General features: G+C 38.4%; 3 protein-coding genes across 3 annotated transcripts; all 3 read right to left on the reverse strand.

The window, feature by feature from the left end:
• Positions 1–2,757: 2,757 nt before the first annotated feature.
• On the reverse strand, positions 2,758–5,773 carry LOC122417975 (uncharacterized). Its single transcript, XM_043431932.1, has 5 exons — positions 5,062–5,773; positions 4,519–4,666; positions 4,262–4,414; positions 3,320–3,429; positions 2,758–3,095 (listed from the first exon to the last, which is right to left on the reverse strand). Exons 1-5 carry the CDS (start codon positions 5,080–5,082, stop codon positions 2,901–2,903), a joined length of 627 nt encoding a protein of 208 aa, XP_043287867.1. The 5' UTR covers positions 5,083–5,773; the 3' UTR covers positions 2,758–2,900.
• Positions 5,774–9,021: 3,248 nt separating this feature from the next.
• LOC122417989 (uncharacterized) lies at positions 9,022–11,304 on the reverse strand. The gene is made up of 3 exons (XM_043431952.1): positions 11,173–11,304; positions 10,314–10,866; positions 9,022–9,756 (listed from the first exon to the last, which is right to left on the reverse strand). Exons 1-3 carry the CDS (start codon positions 11,194–11,196, stop codon positions 9,419–9,421), a joined length of 915 nt encoding a protein of 304 aa, XP_043287887.1. The 5' UTR covers positions 11,197–11,304; the 3' UTR covers positions 9,022–9,418.
• Positions 11,305–14,150: 2,846 nt separating this feature from the next.
• Positions 14,151–16,689, reverse strand: LOC122417964 (uncharacterized). Its single transcript, XM_043431920.1, has 4 exons — positions 16,606–16,689; positions 15,830–15,906; positions 15,472–15,746; positions 14,151–15,114 (listed from the first exon to the last, which is right to left on the reverse strand). The coding sequence occupies exons 1-4, from the start codon at positions 16,636–16,638 to the stop codon at positions 14,801–14,803; spliced, it is 699 nt and encodes a 232-aa protein (XP_043287855.1). The 5' UTR covers positions 16,639–16,689; the 3' UTR covers positions 14,151–14,800.
• Between the last annotated feature and the right edge of the window lie 3,214 nt (positions 16,690–19,903).

Here is a 19,903-nt window from a genome sequence, read left to right on the forward strand (position 1 = left end):
ATCGCGGTTCAGATTAAATCTGAATAACGGAGAGGAACGAAGCGCCATTAAAATAAATACTGAACAATAGTTTCGCCTTATCAACACTCGAATCTCCCTTTTCTCACTTTTCTCGACAGGCGGGCTTGCACTAATGACGAGAACACTCAAATTCGGAAAGTGCCGTCACGAATGCGTCCATGAAATTTTTCATCACAGCAAAGGGAGTTTCCGAAATTCCGAAATTTTCGCAACACCAAAATGAACGAAGTAAATTGACGCGAAAAACAATTCCGAGTGGAATTTTTCCAAAAGGAGGCAAAGCGAGTTGCAGTGTTTTGAAAAAACCTTCGATTGGGACAGAAAATAAAAAAATGAATAATTTAAAAATTTTCGTCCATAAAAATTCGCACAAAATCGAATGAGAATTCAATTCGTTTTTCGATTGGAATTTCAACGAACATAAATCCTGATTTCCCAACTTGTAATTTAATTGACCGATGGCTGGTACTTTGATGTTTCCATTGATTCTGTTATTGCCCATTAAGCGAGTGTATCTCAGTAATTTTATTCGGAGTAAAGATCTACGAGGTTTTTAATAGTTCTCGGAATCGTCCAGGGGGAATAATCGAAGTGTCTCGATCGCGTATTACGTTAAGTTTCCAATTTCCGTGTCGAGATGTGTTTCTGCCTTTTTCTCAACCGGTTGAAAGGAAACGTTTCGTACGAGGGGGAAAGGAAATGTACATTGCCGTCAAAAAGCCGGAGAGCAATCTAATGCTCTTCCCGACCGTAAACCAAAGTTATTTACGCAGTGACAGTCAAATTAGTAGAAAACTCTAAAATATTCATTCACCTGAGAAATAAATAGATTTCGAAATAAACCGAAGATAAAATTTGCGCAGAACCGCGTCTATGAAAAACTGCAGTATTATTTGTCCAACACTAAATTCAATGCATTTTTCCTTCCAAAAATTAAATATTTTTGCGCATTTTTTGTTTCGATCTCCCAACAAATTCATCACTCAAATCCTCGAACGTTGGTTCTCAATAATTATCGAATGAAAAAATCAAATAAAATATGCAAGTTAACAACGAAAAATTGCTCGATTTTCAACGTTTTTTTTTTCATTCAACTTATTTTCATTTCCGATCACACAAATCTTAGATTCTTCACAACGATAAACCACGAATAATCGTGATAAATAAATAATGAAAAAATGATTTACCAGACTCATGAGTTCGCTAACTTTTGGACGTTAATGTCTAATGCACGAGCAGCAACAACATTGTATGTAAGAGGTGTTAGCCGAAGAACGTGGTAATTGTGCATGGAATAGAAGCTTCCGGAGCGAAAATGCCTGCGCACAGGATAGCAATGCTGTGTAATTAGCTTTATGCCTATATCAGTGGAAGTGCACTGGATGATGACAGTTCTCTCGCAGTAATGCATTTTCTCGAGCACCAGCGTGAATGAAACAATTAATTTTTAGCTTCCCAACGAAAGAGGAAACAACGATTTAAAAAACGGCAATGAACGTTGCGAGATTTAATAGTTGTAAAATCGGAGTTGATGGAAAATCACATTTTATGGGAAAGTCAAATTTTTTCACATCTCTGTTTATTCACTCGTACACTTTATTGTCGTTCATTTTTATTCATTCCCACGAATTCTCTCGCAAAATCTTATTACATTTTTCAGAACGAATATTAATCCTAATTACTACTTTATCTCAAGGCTTCGAATTGCATCACTCATTTTTCCTTGAATTTATCATTGGAAATTTCAAACGTTAGACCAATTTTGTCAGCTACGCAAATGCAGTGACAATTAAAATTTTTGTCCTCTCTCAATATTTCAAATATTTTTAATTGCAATAAATTATAACAAATTGATTTTGTTTAACGATATTTATTGTTTTTTTTGTAAAGTTAATATTTGTAAATTACATTAAATGAAATAATAAAGTCAATGTTTCGGAAAAAGCCTTTAAAAGGCATAAGAAACCCAATTACTAACAAATCGAAAATTATTCCTGTGAATAATAATGCGTGAGATATTCGATCTAGATTAGAAGAAAATTAGTATCGACTCCTTCGAGGGTCGCAATTGTTGTTTCATTTGAAATAATAGTTGAACGAATGTGTGCAGAGTTGATTACATTCAAAAGGAGTATTAACAAAAACTCTTGTATTTTTTTTCTTGTTACTAAAACAAGAGTTTCTAGTGTTTTTCTCCCTTTTATTTTGACATGTACAATGAGACATTTGACCGTGCTATTTTTGCAACGTTTCCTGCAGAACATTTACAACAGACTCGAATCTGATTATTTTGCAATATTTATTTCTTTCGTTAGAGCAATAATAATGCTAATTTTGATAATTATATCGTGAGGACAATCCAGTGCTAGAAGAGGCAAGAAAATCCTGAGAATTTGGATAGAAAATAAGAAAAAGTGGCTTTTTTGGATTGAAAATTATTTTCGTTCATTCGAATAAAACTTTTTCTCAAATTTGAGATACGAATTGGTACTTTTCGTGTCCTTTGCTCTGGACCGACTGGCGATTAACTGTAACGTAAAAGGGGAGAAAAAGGAGGTCGGATTGAGAGGAAAGAGAAAAACCGTTCATTAAACTCGACCGAATTTTATTCGGGATTAGATCTCAAGACTTTTCGTTACGAAAATAATGAACAGTGGAAGGTCAGGCGAGGATTGATGCCAGGAAAGAAATGCGATGCGTCGAGAAAATTAGAAAAAATGAACGATTTATTTTCGGGCTATTCACAGCAGAAAATTGAACAATTTTTCGTCGATTTTCTATTCACTAGACAACGATGGAATAACGTAAAAAACACAAGTCATAAGTGCACGATAATTCGAGAAAATAATAACGGCGAAACGGGGCTAGTGAAAATACGATTAACGGTGATGATGATGACTGTAATGATGAATGGTCTTGTGGACAGGAATCTTGATAGGCACGTGCTTAACGACCGGATAAGGTACACTTTTGTAAACGGTGAACGGAACCGGCTTCTCAACTTTAACCGGAATCACTTTTTCCACCGGGGTTGGTACTTTTTTCTCGACTGTTTTTATCACTGTTTTAACGACCTGGAAATAGAGAGAGAATCAGCAAGGAACTTCCCGACGAAAGGGATTACGTAAAAATGGCCGATACTTCGCTGGAAAGGAAATTTGGTTGAAGCCTTCGAATCTATCTCGGTGACGAAATAATATTTTGTTTGCAAAGCTAAAATTTCGATACTCCGAATTTTGTTGGCGGCAGCTCAAACTTCGTTTCCAGTCTTCTCGTCGTCAGCGTTCGAATATCTCACTTCAAAAGGCTCTGGCTTCGATACCGGAACCAAGACCGGATATGGCTGCGGCACGCTGTGAGGCTCGAGGTGCGGGATTTTTATTTCGACTGCTTGAGGCACTGGAATGCCTGAAAATATTGTTCTCGTTATTCATTTTAATTAAGGAAGTTGAGGCATTGGAATGAAAATGATGTCATCGCTTTTAAACCGATTGCATCTTATAAAGTGAAGTGTAAAAAAAAAATCAGGTAAAATTTCAGACAGTTTAGGAGCGTTGTTGCTGAGAAAAATCAATAACAATTTGGGCCAAATAACATGTAATCTTATGGAAGTCAAGACACATTCAGTGATATCTCCGTTAAAAATGATGCTAAAAATATGAAATTTTTTGGGCAACATGAGCAAGGCTTGCCGAACAATGTCAATTTTTTTCAGATTTATTAGGAGATTTACTGAGATTATATTAATAATAATCTGTTTCCCGTGCAGTTTTTTGAGGCTAGGATCGTCACCGTTCGTGTTTTCGACTGAGCTTTCACCAGTTTTTCGTCTTTTTTTCCCCAACTTTTCTTTAAAGTGTATGCAACATTGCCAAACTGTAAACTGGCCTAACTTTTGAAAGGTACAGGTCATAACTTTTGGGTAAAAAAAATGACTGTACAGCCTCAACTTCCTTAAGCAAACACGAATTTTCCAACTCGCCAATGGGCTTCGACTCTTTTCTGACTTTTTCCAACCAACTCTTGCTTCGGGAGTGAAAAACTGCTCGAGTTTCCTTCGGGAACCTCAGGAAGATAATAGAAAAAGCAAAGATCCGAAGAATCGAAGTTTTCCCTCATTTTTTCGCTTCCATTTTTTCGCCACCTTTTATCAAATTTTCATATTTTTTTCTGCCATCGATTCTCCACTCTCATGGAATCGCTTAACTCGCAAATTGAAAGATTTTTCGGAATTCCTCACCAATTTCTTTGACGATCGGTTTTATTTTTCCTTCCCATCCGTGCCCAAACGAAACGTCAGAGTTCCATCCCCCACCGTGGCTGGAGATGGATCCGGTCCAGCCGCCCCCGCCGATGGCGCTGCCAGGCCACCCCGACCACTTGTTCTCGTGAGCTGAGGAGCGTTACGAAAATTTTCATCAAAATTTCAACTTATTTATCATTGCGAGGCTTTTTTTAAATGGAGCAATTCGTGGAGAGAAAAAAACGCAATCAGACCAGAATCCTCGAGGGTTATAGTCGGCAGTTTGAAGCCATGATGATCCAGGGATATTTCGCCGAGGCTTATTCCGCCCCCGCCGTGGCCCCCGCCCAAATCCCAGCCGTGGGAAGCTCGACACGAGCGAGTCACAGCCATGACGATTATCTTTAAAAAATAATTCTGAAGTTCAACTGGACCGAAGGCTCCACGAATTCAACGAATTAAAAAAAATTAAATTAAATTAAAAAAAAAAAGTAGAATTTTTTCTCGAATCTGCTCCGAAAAGAGCAATTTTTCGTCATCCATTAGCTGAAGGAGCAACGTTACGATAATTACTGAAATCCTGAACGAGGATCGATGGCCAAATATCGAGGAAAAAATAATTGACGATCGAAAATCATGAATTGAGTCGAGCAGCCAAAAAAAAACAAATTTTGCTTCCACTGTCTCGTCTCAATTCTGCAAAGTATGAATAATCACATTTTCTTAAGCCATGATAAATGATCGTGATAAACGGTCGTTAGTAACGAGTGAGAAAAATGAACGGAAATTTCACGTACTAGAATTATTTTAGTTTTCATGCTCGAGTGTCGTTGACTTCTCAACAGTTGAACGATAAAACGTCAACTCACGAGTTTAATACTTGAATGACTTATATATCCTTCGATAACTCGCACTGGCAGACCGCCCCCACTCCTGCTCGAGCGCCAACGATTGTGGGCTGCACGAATGAGTCTGATTCACCTTTGCTGTGTAAATCTTTCGTTGGGTGTTATTGACAGAGCTTTGAATCTCGATGGGATTACGTAAATGGGTTCTAACTGGTCGATGCCCACGTCGATTTCCGCCTTTCCTTAGTCTCAGTCTCTTCTGGAGCCCGGTCATTTCTGAAAATTACTTGCGTCGATTCGAACCTTTCGTGGTCCGCTATCTGGACCGGAAGTGGGCAAAAAAGCCTCGAATTATTCGTTTTTCAACTGCGCAAATGGAGGTTTTGTTTTTCGTTTTTTTTTTCTCGTTTCATCGTTCGCTTCTGGACTCGTATGACTCTCTCCGCTTACTCGTGAATTACTAGACGGTGAATGTACTCGAGGATCGCTCACTAAAAATCGGATTATACGTTCACATATTTCCGAGCCGATAAAAGTTTGTCGGACGTTTGTAATCACTGTTAATGACGAACGAGCATTCTGCTCGGATGTAAATGATTTTGGGATCCGAATTTGTGAGCAACTTTTTTCGTTCAAAAATCAAGAACTCGAACAAACTTTTTCGACCCCGAAAGTACGCACTCAGAAACAAAAGACTCTCGATCTACTGGGCTTAGTTGTTCGCAACAAAGTTTCTATTTCCCTCGACTTGCTGCTCCAACGCACTTGTCGAGCTCCCATATGTAAAAGCTTATCACTCCGACCGCTACGTGGCGCAGAGCGTCCGGGACGTTTCTCGTTTACGAACAGCGCTCTGGACGTGCATAAATTGCGAATACCCCAAAGTGGGACATTCCATACTGTAATGAGGTTTCTTCAAATTTTGGCTCAAACAAATACAGATTAAAGTGCTTCCTCCACGAGACAGTTAAATTAGGAAATTTTTTAAATTTGGCATAATTATTGTTTAAGGGTGAATGATACAAAAGTCGAAATAATTAGAAATTGATCAAATTTGGTGATGATGTTCTTTTCAACGTCAAGTGCGAAAACACAAATTTTTTCAAAATTTTCTTCTGCTTAGTTATCAAGTAATTGCTTATACACGTGAACTTTAGTGATCAATTACTCGATAACTGTACAGAAGAAAAATCTTAAAAAATTTGTATTGTCAAATTTGGCACTAAAGAATATGTTCACCAAATTTTATAAAATTCTGATCATTTTGAATTTTTTTATGTTTTTAGCATGGTTTAGCATGGCAACATTGTATCGCCTGTGCAATATATCCTTAACATATGAACAACACCTCTATAAAATTTTAACAAGTTTCGCCATCCCGAACCCGAGATATATGTAATTTGAAGTTGACTCAATTAACACGTAACATATATGAACCCCATGCATAGGCAAACAGCACATTATTAATTCTTCCGCTAGTACTAAAATTAGGAAATTTATAAAAAACGAGGAGGAGCTAGAGCAGGATATCGCAGATATTGTGAAAAAAAATTAAGGTGATTGACCATCTAGTTTGACAGATATAGTCTCGAGAAGTACGAAGATTTAGGCTGCATACGATATATTTTGCAAGCGAACAAGCGAATGTCGTCTGTATGGGCAACCATTTCTGTGTGTTGAAGCGTAGCCCGGATAGTTCCGTCAAAAAATTTACTCGCAATGTCAGATCAAAAATACTTTTAGAATAAATTTTACGAAAGCAAATGATATTTGTACTATATCGGCTGGCACCGAGTACGTATACAGGGTCATTACAAAGTTATTGATTACGATCCGAACGAATTATCAACCCATTTAATATGCAGATGGTACATAACTTTTGGTTGGGGTTGTAGGGGATCGACCTTAATGGCCGTTTTCTCCAACGCGGTCTCAAACTCAGTTCAATTTTTTTCATGTAGTTTCGAGATAGCATGAACCGAGTTTAAACTCAGATTAACGTTGGAGAAAACGGGCATAAAAGTGATAAAAGACTGAAATAAAGCATAAATGAAGAAACCTACACAAAAATAGACCAAAATAAGCCTTGAGATTGGGCAGGCGTTAGTCCACACGCAACAAAATTTATCTCCTAAAACATATTGGTAGCCAAAGTTGAAATGAAGAAACTTTAAAAACGTAACGTGGATCATTCGACCTTGTATAATAGATTAAAAACAAAAATTTTTCTCAATTAATAAGATTTAATTTGATCCACCTGGAATATTCGAAGTTAAAATTACGAAAATAAAATATGTTAAATGGCATAATAAAGATTAAACTAAAGAGACTTTCGGACTGAGTCATGGGTCAATCGACTTATTTTCCAATAAAGTTTTCCCAACTTTTGTCCCGTTGAACAAAAAAACTGGACTCAAATATAGAAGACCGAGACATGATAAAAACGTTAGGGAATTGGTAAACGTAAAAACAGAAGCAGACTAATGAGTTAAGATTCAACGGAAACAACACTCGCAAACAAGAAACCAAAATATTGTCAAAGTTCACAAACTTAGAGATAACTGGAAATTTAAAAATAAAAATTCCTCGACAAAAAGGAAAAAATGAACTCGTCAACTGTTTTTGACCAAACGCCAAGTTCTGATTTTCCCCATCACCCGAGTTTCGACTTTCCACTGATTTTTCACCATGCGCACAAAAGTTGTACCAATTTTCGAGGACTCTTTGTTCTCGCGAAGGGAAAAACTTTGGTTCGAATTGGCCGAATCTCCTTTCACGTGGAGAATGTCGAGATCAACAGCCGCTCATGAGCAACACATCAGTTTATAAAACATCTCGCTCTCTCGTAATTTCCTCCTCGGAAGTCTGCAGCAGAGGAGGCCCCGCCTTCATTAGTGCGATGCGATGTGAAAATGATGAAAGTTCACGTTGCAGGAGCACTTTGTAGTTACCGTGAATATGTTAAAATACTGCCTCTGTCTATGAGATCGAGCGGATCGATTATGCAGCAAAAGAAAATGCAGCAATTATCATGGAACTGGGTAATGCCGCATCGAGTTCTCATTCCCGTGAAAAAAGGAGGAAATCCAAAGAAATGTGAACAATTAACGAGAAAGTACGAGCTACTTCAATTTCTTTCCAAACTCTACGAATATTTCATGCGAGTATCGAAAAACAATGAATCTGACAGAAAAAATGGAGAACGACACCGAACCAACGGAATTCGTACTGGGATTGAGTGGCGTTACGTAAATAATCTAAAAACCCAACAAATTTCGTTTATTTAAGAAAACAATGTTTTTTCCACTTGCAACATTTCACCCAGAATTCGAAACGTTGACAAGAGAAACTTTGTTCAACGTTAAAACAAAGTACTTGATCCGAATCGTGAGTGTTCCACTGAAGTCGTTACCGAGACTCCAAGAATCGGTCCGTACGGGAGCAAAAAAATATTTAAACTTTTTCAATTTAATGAAAACCAATATTTGATGATTGAAATTATGAAAATTTCGTACGATACTTAGTAAAAATCTATTGTTTAAAATTCCACTGAATTTATCAAGGGAGTGCTAAAAATACAATGAAAATGGATAAGAGAGTGTCTTCGAAATTCAAAATATTGTTTTACCGGAAAAACAAGTTGCGAGGGAACGAGCTATTCATTAGAGGATTGTAGAATTTTTCATGACCGATTGGACGTGGCGAAAGAGGTGCCTGAGTTAGTCCAGTGTCACGATAAACAATAAAACGTGTGAGGTGGAACTCTTCTTCGAAGAGAACAATCCCACGGCCGCCCCCGATCTTGTTCGTTTCACTTTCACCGAGTAGGAGCTCGAGGGATCAACGTACTTGCAAAAAAACGCGATTATTTTTCATCATTGTTTTTATTTTTAATTTCTTTTCCTCCATCTCAGCGAACAAACAAAAAAAGTGGGTACAAAAAAACACAAAAAATACACAGCACGTAAAAATATTAATAGAGTTAACAAAAATAACAACATCAGCTAACAACAATAATAATATTAACAATATTTACATAAATATACGATGACGAGATACGGGAGAGAGTTCCGGTGAAACCTGAACCCATTAATTTCAGTGTTGATCGATGAAAAATACTTTGTAGCCAATATTTTTTCTTTGTCGCAAAACAAAAAATGCGTTTTCAGTTAAGATTGAATTTTTGGTCGTTTTTATAAAAAAATAAAAAATAAAAAGTTTCGTAGGCTTTTTCTAGCGACTGCGTCATCTTTGAGAGTTAAATATTATTATTATTTTTCTTCAACTACTATTAATAGCAGGCTGTTTAACGGCCATGACCGTGACCGTGGCTCGAGTGGACTCGTACATGACCCTTGGAGTGGTGATGAATCGTTTTGTATACCGGAATTTTAATTGGATAGGGTTTTTCTACCGGAACTGGCACGTGCCTCTCGATCGTAATCGGCACTGGTTTTTCCACGGGTATTGGGATGTGTTTTTCCACGGGATAAGGCACCTTCTTCTCAACAGGGATCGCTACGGTCTTGATAACTTGTACGGGATAAGGCTTCGATACCGGAACCGCGACCGGGTAGGGCTGAGGTACCCCAACGGCCACCGGATGGGGCACGTGAATTTTCACGGGTTGGGGAACCGGAATGCCTGTAAAAAGAATCGAAAACAAGAAAGAAATCAGTAAATTGACAAATTTGAATGAGAACAATAATTTAATAAATAATAAAAATAAAAGAAAAATTTAACAACAATAAATCAACAACAATAAAGAACAAACATAAATTAAGAAAATTGAAAAAGTGAGGGAAAAGTAGGCGTTTTTGTGAGCCTGAAGACGTTGATGAGAAAATAAGAATTACGAGGTTCAAGGTCAAAGTCAAATCAGAGACCTTTGTAACCGAATTGCTTCGTCTTTCAGCCTAAAAACCCTGCTGTTTATTCATCAGCCGGGAGTTTTATAATCAAGGTCATCCAAGATCACCAATGTCGCGACAAAGACGCGAGGTTTATTCAAGATTGTTGAATGTCGAGGAACTTGCTCGTCAAGGTCGCCAACTGTAGCCGACGTCATTGAGAGGTTCGTAATTTTGGAGGAGTGGAAATGCCAGGAGCATCGAGGCCTTTGCAGCGCCAAATGTCCAAGGTCACAGCGAGCCTACTTTTGTCGCTAACTCACTTTTTCGACAATCAAATGCGAATCTTACCGATGTGTTTGTAAACAGGAACAGCCACGGGCTTGGTGACCTCTACGTGTTCGGAGACAGGAATACTGTGGACGTGATTGTGCTCGGTGTCGTGTCCGGAAGCGTGCAATTCGTGACCTCCGCCGAAGCCGCCCCCGTGCACTTCGTGACCTCCGCCGAAGCCGCCTCCGTGCTCTTCGTGACTTCCGCCATCGCCGCCGTGACCTCCGAAGCTCGAAAACTCATGAGCTTGTTCCGACGCCCCCAAATGGTGTCCCCCGAAAGACGGTTGGAAACCGGAAGACTCTCCGTGCTGAGCCTCCAGCTGCTGATGACCTTGGAACTGGTGGTGACCTTCGTACTCGTTGGAACCGACCGCAGCCTCAGCACTTCCGTGGAAATCGCTGTAACTCGCACTCTCTTCGGATGCACTCAAAACCTCCTGGTCCGAACGCTGGATCCGGTACATTTTACCGTACAAGGGCATGTAATATTGTCCCGTCTGACGATCGTATAGCAGATTGATATTCGTCGGCGCCCCAACCGTAGCGGACACCAGGAACGCGACGAAAATCTGTAAACGAAAAATTCGGACGACACTTTAGAGACTTACGCGTCAGTTGGGCGAGCCGAACGACGCCCCGGGGAATTCGGATCGCATTTTCATGTCGGAGACACCCCATCGAAACGAAAATTCTCCTTGGACCGTTTTCTTACGAGCCTGAACGCAACGTCAAGATCCGAAAATCTTTGCAAAAATTCGGATCCCGTTTTATGGCTTTAAACACTACCCCCCAAAAGCTCCGGTTACGTTTTTAAATTTCGGACACATTTTTTCAACAATTCGCATCCGATCTATCTAGTTTCTCATTTTTCTCACATTTCCAATGAGAAATGGACCCATGATGCTCCCTCGGGAAGAAAATGAGTCGAAGCTTGCGAACAGGCCTTGCTTCTCGGACTGGTGGATCGTCTGCTATTTCTCCTCTTAATATACCGCAAGGCCTTTCACTGCACTCGCAAACCAACGCCTTCTCTCGCACCGCAGTCTTTTAGTTTTCGTACCTATACTCGAGCACTCCCATCGCAACTAAACCATCATCCACACCATCCAAGTTCTTTGGACAATCGCCCACCAGCTGGAAGAGAGCACGCTCGTTTTGAACACTCCGACGATGATTTCCTGCTCAGAACTCACCGACGATGTCCGATCTGGCTGGTAACCTGTCTTTCGTAACTTTCATTCTCTTTCAAGAGCAATATGATAGTCCATATCTTCGGGAGAATGCTCGTTTGCCTCTCCGCACTTAGTTTACCATTTTACCTTTGGAGATCGCACTCTGCCAAGCGACAGTTTAGACACACTCTACTTTCCTTTTACTTCCGAAAGATCTCACCAATCGACTCGCTCTTATTCATTAATATTGACACCCCTGCCTAGTGAACATTCATCCGAAATTTGAATTTTATTCTGAGAATTTACCGGTTATTCAAAATTGGTGCTTTTCTTTCATCAAATATTATTTTCCGGCGCGATAACATTTCGAAGCTGGAATTAAACCTACGAAAAGTGAAATCCGAAAAAAAATTCTGCCATTTAACATCATTTGGATGATTTGGATGAACAGAATTAGTTAAATTTTTGATAATTTTATCTTGTTTTAATATCAGATGTTCCCATAAAATGGATGATGAATTTGTACAGAGTCGTTTGTTTGAAAATTGTGCTAGGAAAGCATATATTATGGACATGCAATGGTAAATCGTGGCCGTTAATCATACGAGACTCGTGTATATCTATGTCCATGCACATACAGTTTCAGTTTCCTCCACCCTGGCAGACTTACCTTCACCGTGAACTATTCTGGTTATGCCTGTTGCGCGGTACTCACGCTCCTTCATCTCTGCATTTTCAATGTTTGTGTTTACGCTTTAACAAAGTTTCGGTAGTGAACGTGCAGACTATCAACACTCCCGTCTCGGTCTTTCGTGTATTCATCGATCCGTAAAAATGACAGTATCAGAGTTTACCTTTTCCTGGTCTCTCTTCCAGAGATTCTTTTTTCCAAAATTACTTTTTTGGAATAAGAGTTTTTGTATTTTTCAATTTTATGACTATTTAAAAAAAAAATTCATTTTTTATATTTTTAATTTTTTAATTTTGCAGTCTCAATAAGTGTCTCGTTTCCCTAAATTCAGGCTCCGACACTTGCCTTGTGCCACTTTTTTCGTGTTGGGACTTTAGAAAAAAATTTCGCAATGACACTTGCAACGAAATCACAAAACTCTGCATTTCGACTTTCTTGAAGAGCAGTTGAAACAAAATTTGTATTTCTGAACCTAAAAAAAAAACCATCAAAGTGACTAAAATATTTTGGTTAGTGATTTTTTTTAAAAAAATAATGTTTCTAAAAAAGCAAGGTTTTTTCACGCTCGTCGTTCAATCGAAAGTCAAATCGTTCTTCTGTGCCCATTAAATTCCATTTTTGGTTGTTCACGAATTCTGTCAAATGGGCTCAAAAGTTAGAATTAAGGGTCCAGTTAGAAGAGACAAGAAAAAACCAAATTGATGCCTCAATTTGGAAAAAAAGTAAAAAAAAAATTTTTTTATATCAATGTTACTCTGGCAATGCCTGCCATTTTGGATTTAATAAAATTCACTCCCGATTCGTGACCATTTAATTTTCGGCTGATGAATTCTTTCAAGCAACGATTCGTTTTTGGGAAGCATCAATTGAGCGACAACCTGCCAGTAAAAATTAAGTGTAATTAAAGCCGAGCACTCTCGACAGGTTCGAGGCTGAGTTACTGCTGGCTTCCTAGTGTGTGTTCGCTATGTGAAGAGAGCATAACGAGAGTACCGGAGTAGTTCCGATCCCCACCACCGTGAGCGCATTATCCACATGAATCACCTCTGAATTTTCTCACACGTAGCGCAATTAATTATTTAATTAGTCACACTTTACATTGAAGCACATCAACGAAACCTCGAGTTTTCAGTGGAAATCTTTGATGCAGCTTTTACGAGTATGCCAGAACCACAAAAAATCTCACGTTGCATGCCTTCGTGAGTTTCTCAACAAATTTTTAAACTTCACATTATAATCCATCATCTGTGACGTGGAGAAAATTCTGGTTCACGATTTCGATGAAAAAACTTCTCTTCCAACCGGAATCGAGCACTAAAAAAATTGATTCGTTCACACCTTTTTGTGGATAAACTTTTTTTTTTATATTTTCATAAATTACACACCTTTTGTTATTTAGAGATCTCAATGTGCGTTAGTATCTTGACACCTTCGAATTGCTTCGCTTGTTTTTTAATTCTTTAATTTTTCTTTTTATTATTTTTAACTCACCACCGTGAAATCGACCGAAAAACCAGGTGGATTTCATGAATTTTTTCTTCATAAACCGAAGGAAACAAACCATTTGACTTTTTTGGTGTTAATCAAGGCTTTATTTAATTGCCTTTGATATTTATTTATTTAAAGTTCAGAAAATAATCGTTTTTAGTAGAAAATGCACGCATAAGAAATTCAAATTTCTTATGCGTGCCTGTCTTCGTCGTAGAACTTTGAAAAACAATCCAAAAAACGAAAATTTTCGTTTTTACTTATTTTTGAAAAGTGGACATTTTTTTTCGCCTTCACCGATGAAAAACGAGAAATTACACTTAAACCCAGTTTCAGACTCTTAATCTACTTTGACATACCTGCTTAAAGCATCGGTTTTCCCTCAAACGAAACAGTCGAAATTGGATATTTATCTCTCATTGATTTTTCCAAGTCAGCACAGTTAATGATTCTGTTTGAAATTCCTTGACAGAGGGCCAATGGTGATAAATAATAACGTAAATAATGTTAACATTGTTTATTTTTTTACAAATATGTCACGTTTCTGTTTTCACACATATTTACATGTTGGCAGAACAAGATTTTTCTGTTACTCATTATTCAACGACTTAAAGTATTTCAACTAATAAAAAAACTAAAAAATGTACAAATTCTATTCTAAAACCACGGTCGTTTTCGTCAGCTTGATTTCAAGTCCTTTGGCAACGTCCATTTTGATTCTAAGGGCATTACGTTTTATCATTAATTTCCCATTTCGACGTTTCCCTTGTGCCGTTAATCGCTCGTTTGCTAAAAAATATCAAGCCCTTAAGAAGGAGCTTGGAATGAGTTTTGTGGAAGATTTTAAAAACATTTCCCAACTCTGCGACGCCTCGTTCATTTTGGAATTCGAGTTCATCAGTAATCGACACTTTCCACACAAATAAATGTCGAAAAAATTAATTTCTTTGTCATTTTTCCAGTTTTTCCTCCTCCTTCCCCCCCCCCCCCCCCCCAAAACTGCTTAAAATATATCCACTTATTCTACCAATATTTTCGAATAATTCGTCATAAAAGACTCCACAAATTGATCGCAAGTCTTCTAGAAAAATAAACAAAAATATTTGACTCATTTTTGATTGATTTTCACTCAACCCCCGATCAATGCCCTCCCTATCGACCCCAACCATGACTCGGCTTAGGGCGATGAAAAACGTGCTTGTAAATTGGTATGTGAATAGGGTATGGCTTTTCAACCGGAACAGGAATGTGCTTCTCAATGGTTATCGGCACCGGCTTCTCCACCGGAACAGGAATTATTTTCTCAACCGGATAAGGCACCTTCTTCACGACCGCTACCGCAACCGTTTTTACCACTGGGATGGCAACCGGATGTGCGACTGGCACGTGGACCGGATATGGCTGGGCGACACCAACCGCTACTGGGTGCGGCACTTTTATCGCTACTGGCTGAGCGACTGGAACACCTTTGAAAAAAAAAAAAAAAAAAAAAAAAAAATCAGAAAAATTCATTGAAACTCTTGGGCCTCTGGGAGTTGGATTAATTTTACTTTTTTTAAAAAATTTTTTCAACGAGAAAATTTCCCACCTGATGGGCACTGGGTGCGTTCGAAAACGACCAAAAAGATTCGAAAAGTCGAAAGGAAAATCCGAATTGTACGGAAATTTGGAAAAAATAAAAAGAGGGAAGAAAAAAGCGACGGGGAGCGAGACGAATTTGAGAAAAGTACTTAAAAAGTGGAATTTTCGACGTGAACGTGAAAAATTGAGCTTTGAGAGTGTTTCGAAGGGTTTCTCAGTGGATGAAATCGAGAAAAATTTACCGATGTTTTTGTAGACCGGTATCGCAACAGGCTTTGTGACTTCGACATGTTGGCTGATCGGGTAAGCATGGGCATGCTGATGCTGCTCCCACCCACCACCATGACCGAAACCCCCATGACCGAAGCCCCCATGGTGAGAGTCGAATAAACCATAATTGCTTGATTCCTGGTGCTCTGATTGGTAATGATCGCTATGGCTGAAAGATTCTTGCATTAGATTGTCGGCGTGTCCACCAAAATTTTGGTATCCTCCGGATCCGTACGAGCTTGCTAATCTGTTGAAGATTAATTAATATTTCCTGGAGCAATGAATTTACTGAAAACCTCTCACTCGCCAATTCTTTTAAGCCTCACTCACCCCGACCAGCTGTGGGATCCACCTGGATCCATGAAATCGGCAACAACTGACTCGAATAGCAGGCACGTTACGATGGCCTGAAAAACGTTTTCATCGGTTCGTCATTTTTCATGTAATTTCAAATATTCGTTACTCGAAATTTTCAATTTTTTCATCTTCATTAAAAACCTCCAAAATTCTTCCACTCAAATTTCTTCATTAGTATTGTGTAATAATTTTCTAATTTTTTATTGAAACGTGGTGAATCCAGCCGTCAAATCGTCCGCTGTAGTTCGTCCTGGCAGAATAAAAACGACAGAAAAATATTCGAAAAATCCTTTTTTCAAATGAATTTTTCTCATCGACAAATAATTCAATCGTCACTACGCGATTGGCCAGAAAATTCCACCCCAAATTCATCTACTCGTGTCTCCACTTTCGATGCTATTTTCACCTCAAAAACATGCGTCGAATCATTAAATCTGAATTTGCATTTGTGTGCGATTCGAAGGTGCGAGGATCAGTGCACGGTTCGAGGGTTAATCAATCAAATTTCGTGACATCGAAATTGATCATGATAACCAAAAATTCACCTTTTCATTAATAAAAATACTGTTTGTTCAAATAATTTGATAATTTTGTAATTTCATAGATTTTCATAACTGGACGATCCAGTGATCGAATATCCGTGGAAAAATCACTTTAATTTTTTCAGCAATCGAGTAATCCATCAACTGCTCAGACTCGTTGCGTAAAACTCAACAAATTCGATTCCGTTTTTATTCTGTTTTACTCACAATCGTAGGCATTTTGCGTCGATTGGCAAGCATCGCCCTCGATGTAACGAACGTGCGGTCAATGTTACACTATGTCCGCTGCCACCAGAGCCTTCGTTTTTATAGGTATAGCTCTCCCTCCCTCCTCAATCGGGACTAGGAGCGTCTCTGTACGAGCAGCCTCGAGATCGTTCGCCCCGGTCTTTCAAACCGGACTGGCACGTATCCGATCTGCCCAATGACCCTCGGAGAGACTGGACCCATTCGGAGAACGATCTTCCTCATTGGCTCTGAGGACCGTTGGCCGCCAGTGCGATTAAGGGGTTGCATGGGCTTCGAAATATAAAAAAATGTTTTCTCCATTTTTTATAAGCGTAGTGCATAAATTTTTGTATTGGAACTCGTCGGTGCGTCGAACTGCAACGTTCCAACGGTACTTCGGTCCAATTTTTATCTCGAAATTCGGGGAATTGGATTAGAAACGATCTTGGGCTCGAGTTGTCAAGTATCTGACAAGAATGATCCATTTTTGGGATCGTCACGTTTTGGTTTTTTAATAAATATGACAGGAAATTTTAGTAATTTTTAAGGCTCAGTCGTAAAGAAAATTGTTTTTTTAATTTTACTTGGAATTTTAAATAAATTGTTATTTAGTATGTCAATCTGAAAGTTGTTTCGTAAACACATATTTTCGACAGTGTTGAGACGTCAAGGAAAAATCTTGAATGTTGATATCGTGTGAAAATGAGATTCAGTGCCTTTAAGGGAGCTCGAAATCTTTCCCAAGTCTCGAATCACCGCATTTTCATAACCCACGAAAAGATTTTTTTCGAAAATTTGAAAAATCCGTTTTCATACAGCCCGCGATAACTAGTTGGAAAATATTGACTCTGTAGTTTCTGAAATATAAAAAATTTTCAATTTTCTTCAAAATCAATGAAAAATCGATAATTTTGAGAAAATTTCAATCTTTGAAATGTACATTTGAGCAAAGTGCGATTTGAGCGTTCCAGAAATTTCGTCAAAGTCTGTAAATTCAGAAAAATCGTTCCATTATCACGGGAGAACGGGATTCCCCAACGCTCGTTTTTGGACACTTTACTTTCGAACTAATAACTAGTCGCATTCACGAATGGCCTAGTTTCGACTAGGCCAGTAAGTAGGCCTTAAGGAATGTCTGCACTTCAATTATCGCTAATAAAACGTTTTTATTAACGAGCTGTTGAAAAACTAAGTTGCATGCAAGAAGGAGGGCAAGAAGAACGAAGATTCATTGGAAAGATATTCGGCAACGTTGTGAGTGAAATGAAAGAGCAAGCATTTGAAGCTAATAAGAAAACGAGCCGACACTCGAACCAACTGAATTTCATTATGCGAATAAATATTGGCAGCGATAACGCCAAGCGCGGGGAGATTGGCTCCGCAGCGAGAGCATTCCTCCTTAAGGTCTTTCGTTTCAAGATGAAAGCGAATCCTAGAAAATTCTTAAAAGATCAAGAGCAGGGAGAGCGCAAAAAGAGCAAAAGGGAGCAGGAATATGAGAGATAAAAAAATAAGGGTAAAAAACTTCAACGGCCTACGATGAAAGTCCTTCTCATCCGGTCTGCTCCACTCGAACCTTCCTTCGCTTCGGTGTTAAGCACTGCTCTTGCGTGTGAGTTTCGTCTCTGTATTCATGTGTGAAAGGTGGAGCCTCCAAGTTTCGATATAACAGCGACGATGTTCGATGCTATTCCTACACTCGTGGCCAGCCACTCGATATGAAACGGTCCTTTTTCGGTTTATTCATTTGATAACGATTCCATTCAACACACCCTCCCACCGACTGCAGTTATCAATCGCTTTTAAAGTTTAGCAAAAATCTGAAAAAAATTTATTTCCATGTTTCGGGACATACTCGACACTTTTCTTTGGTTTGTTTATCCAATTACAGACTCGCTAGCAGCAATTACAAGTCGCATTGCAAACTGGGAAGGAGCTGGGACAAGTCGAAAGTCATTTCGAAATTTCGATCTTTCACAAACTCTTTACTTCTAATGGTCTTTGATCGATATTTCAAGAATTATACAATAATTCAATATTTTTATGTTTAATTATGAAAAAAATGTCAATTTCAGTAAATAATTGTTAATAAGGATGATTATAAATAATGGTAATTATTACCGGATTTTATTTTATTAATATTATTTGATTTCATTCAATTATGATAAATAATGGAAAAATGAATGATTTAAGTGACATTAAAAAGAATAATAATGCTCCCAGCTTCGATCCATTATAGAAATTGAGAACAGAAGTTGTTGTGGAATTTTCAAAAGATCAATAATTTATTTAATTGCCTTCGAATATAATTCCTCTAAAATATGAGGCAAAAAGGTTTGAACCTACAAAAAGGTTATTTCGTTGAAATTTCGATCTTTAAACGCGTTTTACTCGTAAACAAATGTTTGAAACAGCACGCCGCATAACTCCAAAAATTTTCATTATTTTTATTGAATTTTTGGCAGCACCTTAAAAATAACATTTTAAAGTGAAATACTTACGGAGCTTTTGGTCAGTTTTTATAAACATTTTTTAGTAACAAATAATTATGATTTTTCTGTCGAAATAATTGGACCTTTTCATTGTGACAATAATGGCAATAATAGAAAAATGAATATTTTCAAAATCCTCTGCGCACTTAATCAGCTACGAGCGGTCCGAATTCAACGAGCCTCTTGCGCATGGCTCTGGTCTCGCCACTTTTGATTGTTTTTCAAAAAATTCTTTGTTGTTCACTTAAAAATCGACATTTTTTTCCACCTTTATTAATCCGAAAAATGGCCGAAATTAGGCATTTTTTCGGGTTGTTCCAGTGCTCCGAGTCCTCAATTCGTTCACACTTTTATTAGAACATTCATTTAATAAATTACGGTTCTATTTCTAATATATTTCAACGAGAATCGTTCATGAGGGTTCTCACGACTGACAATCGTTCGTTGCACAACATTATTGAGCGATTATTAGCAAAATTCATTTCCCGAGCGATTCGCGTCGACGACATTCCTCCGGGATTCTTCCGCAATGCTTTTTCAGTGCACGTCCACACCACACGTTCCGACGATCATAGCTCGTTACTGGAAGCTGTCGAGGACCAGTCTAAGAGATACAGGATGTGTGACAACGACGGACAAGAGCAAATCTTGATCTCGTTCTTCAGGATTTTTATTTCACCGGGGTACCGCGGACACTGACCCTCCCTTTTTCGTCGAAAAGATACGAGCGCGTGGAAACGACGAATCGCCACTTTCACTGTCCGTCCTATCGGCATACAAGTGCG

This window comes from Venturia canescens, chromosome 11, assembly GCF_019457755.1.
Source record: "Venturia canescens isolate UGA chromosome 11, ASM1945775v1, whole genome shotgun sequence".
Lineage (NCBI taxonomy): Eukaryota > Metazoa > Arthropoda > Insecta > Hymenoptera > Ichneumonidae > Venturia > Venturia canescens.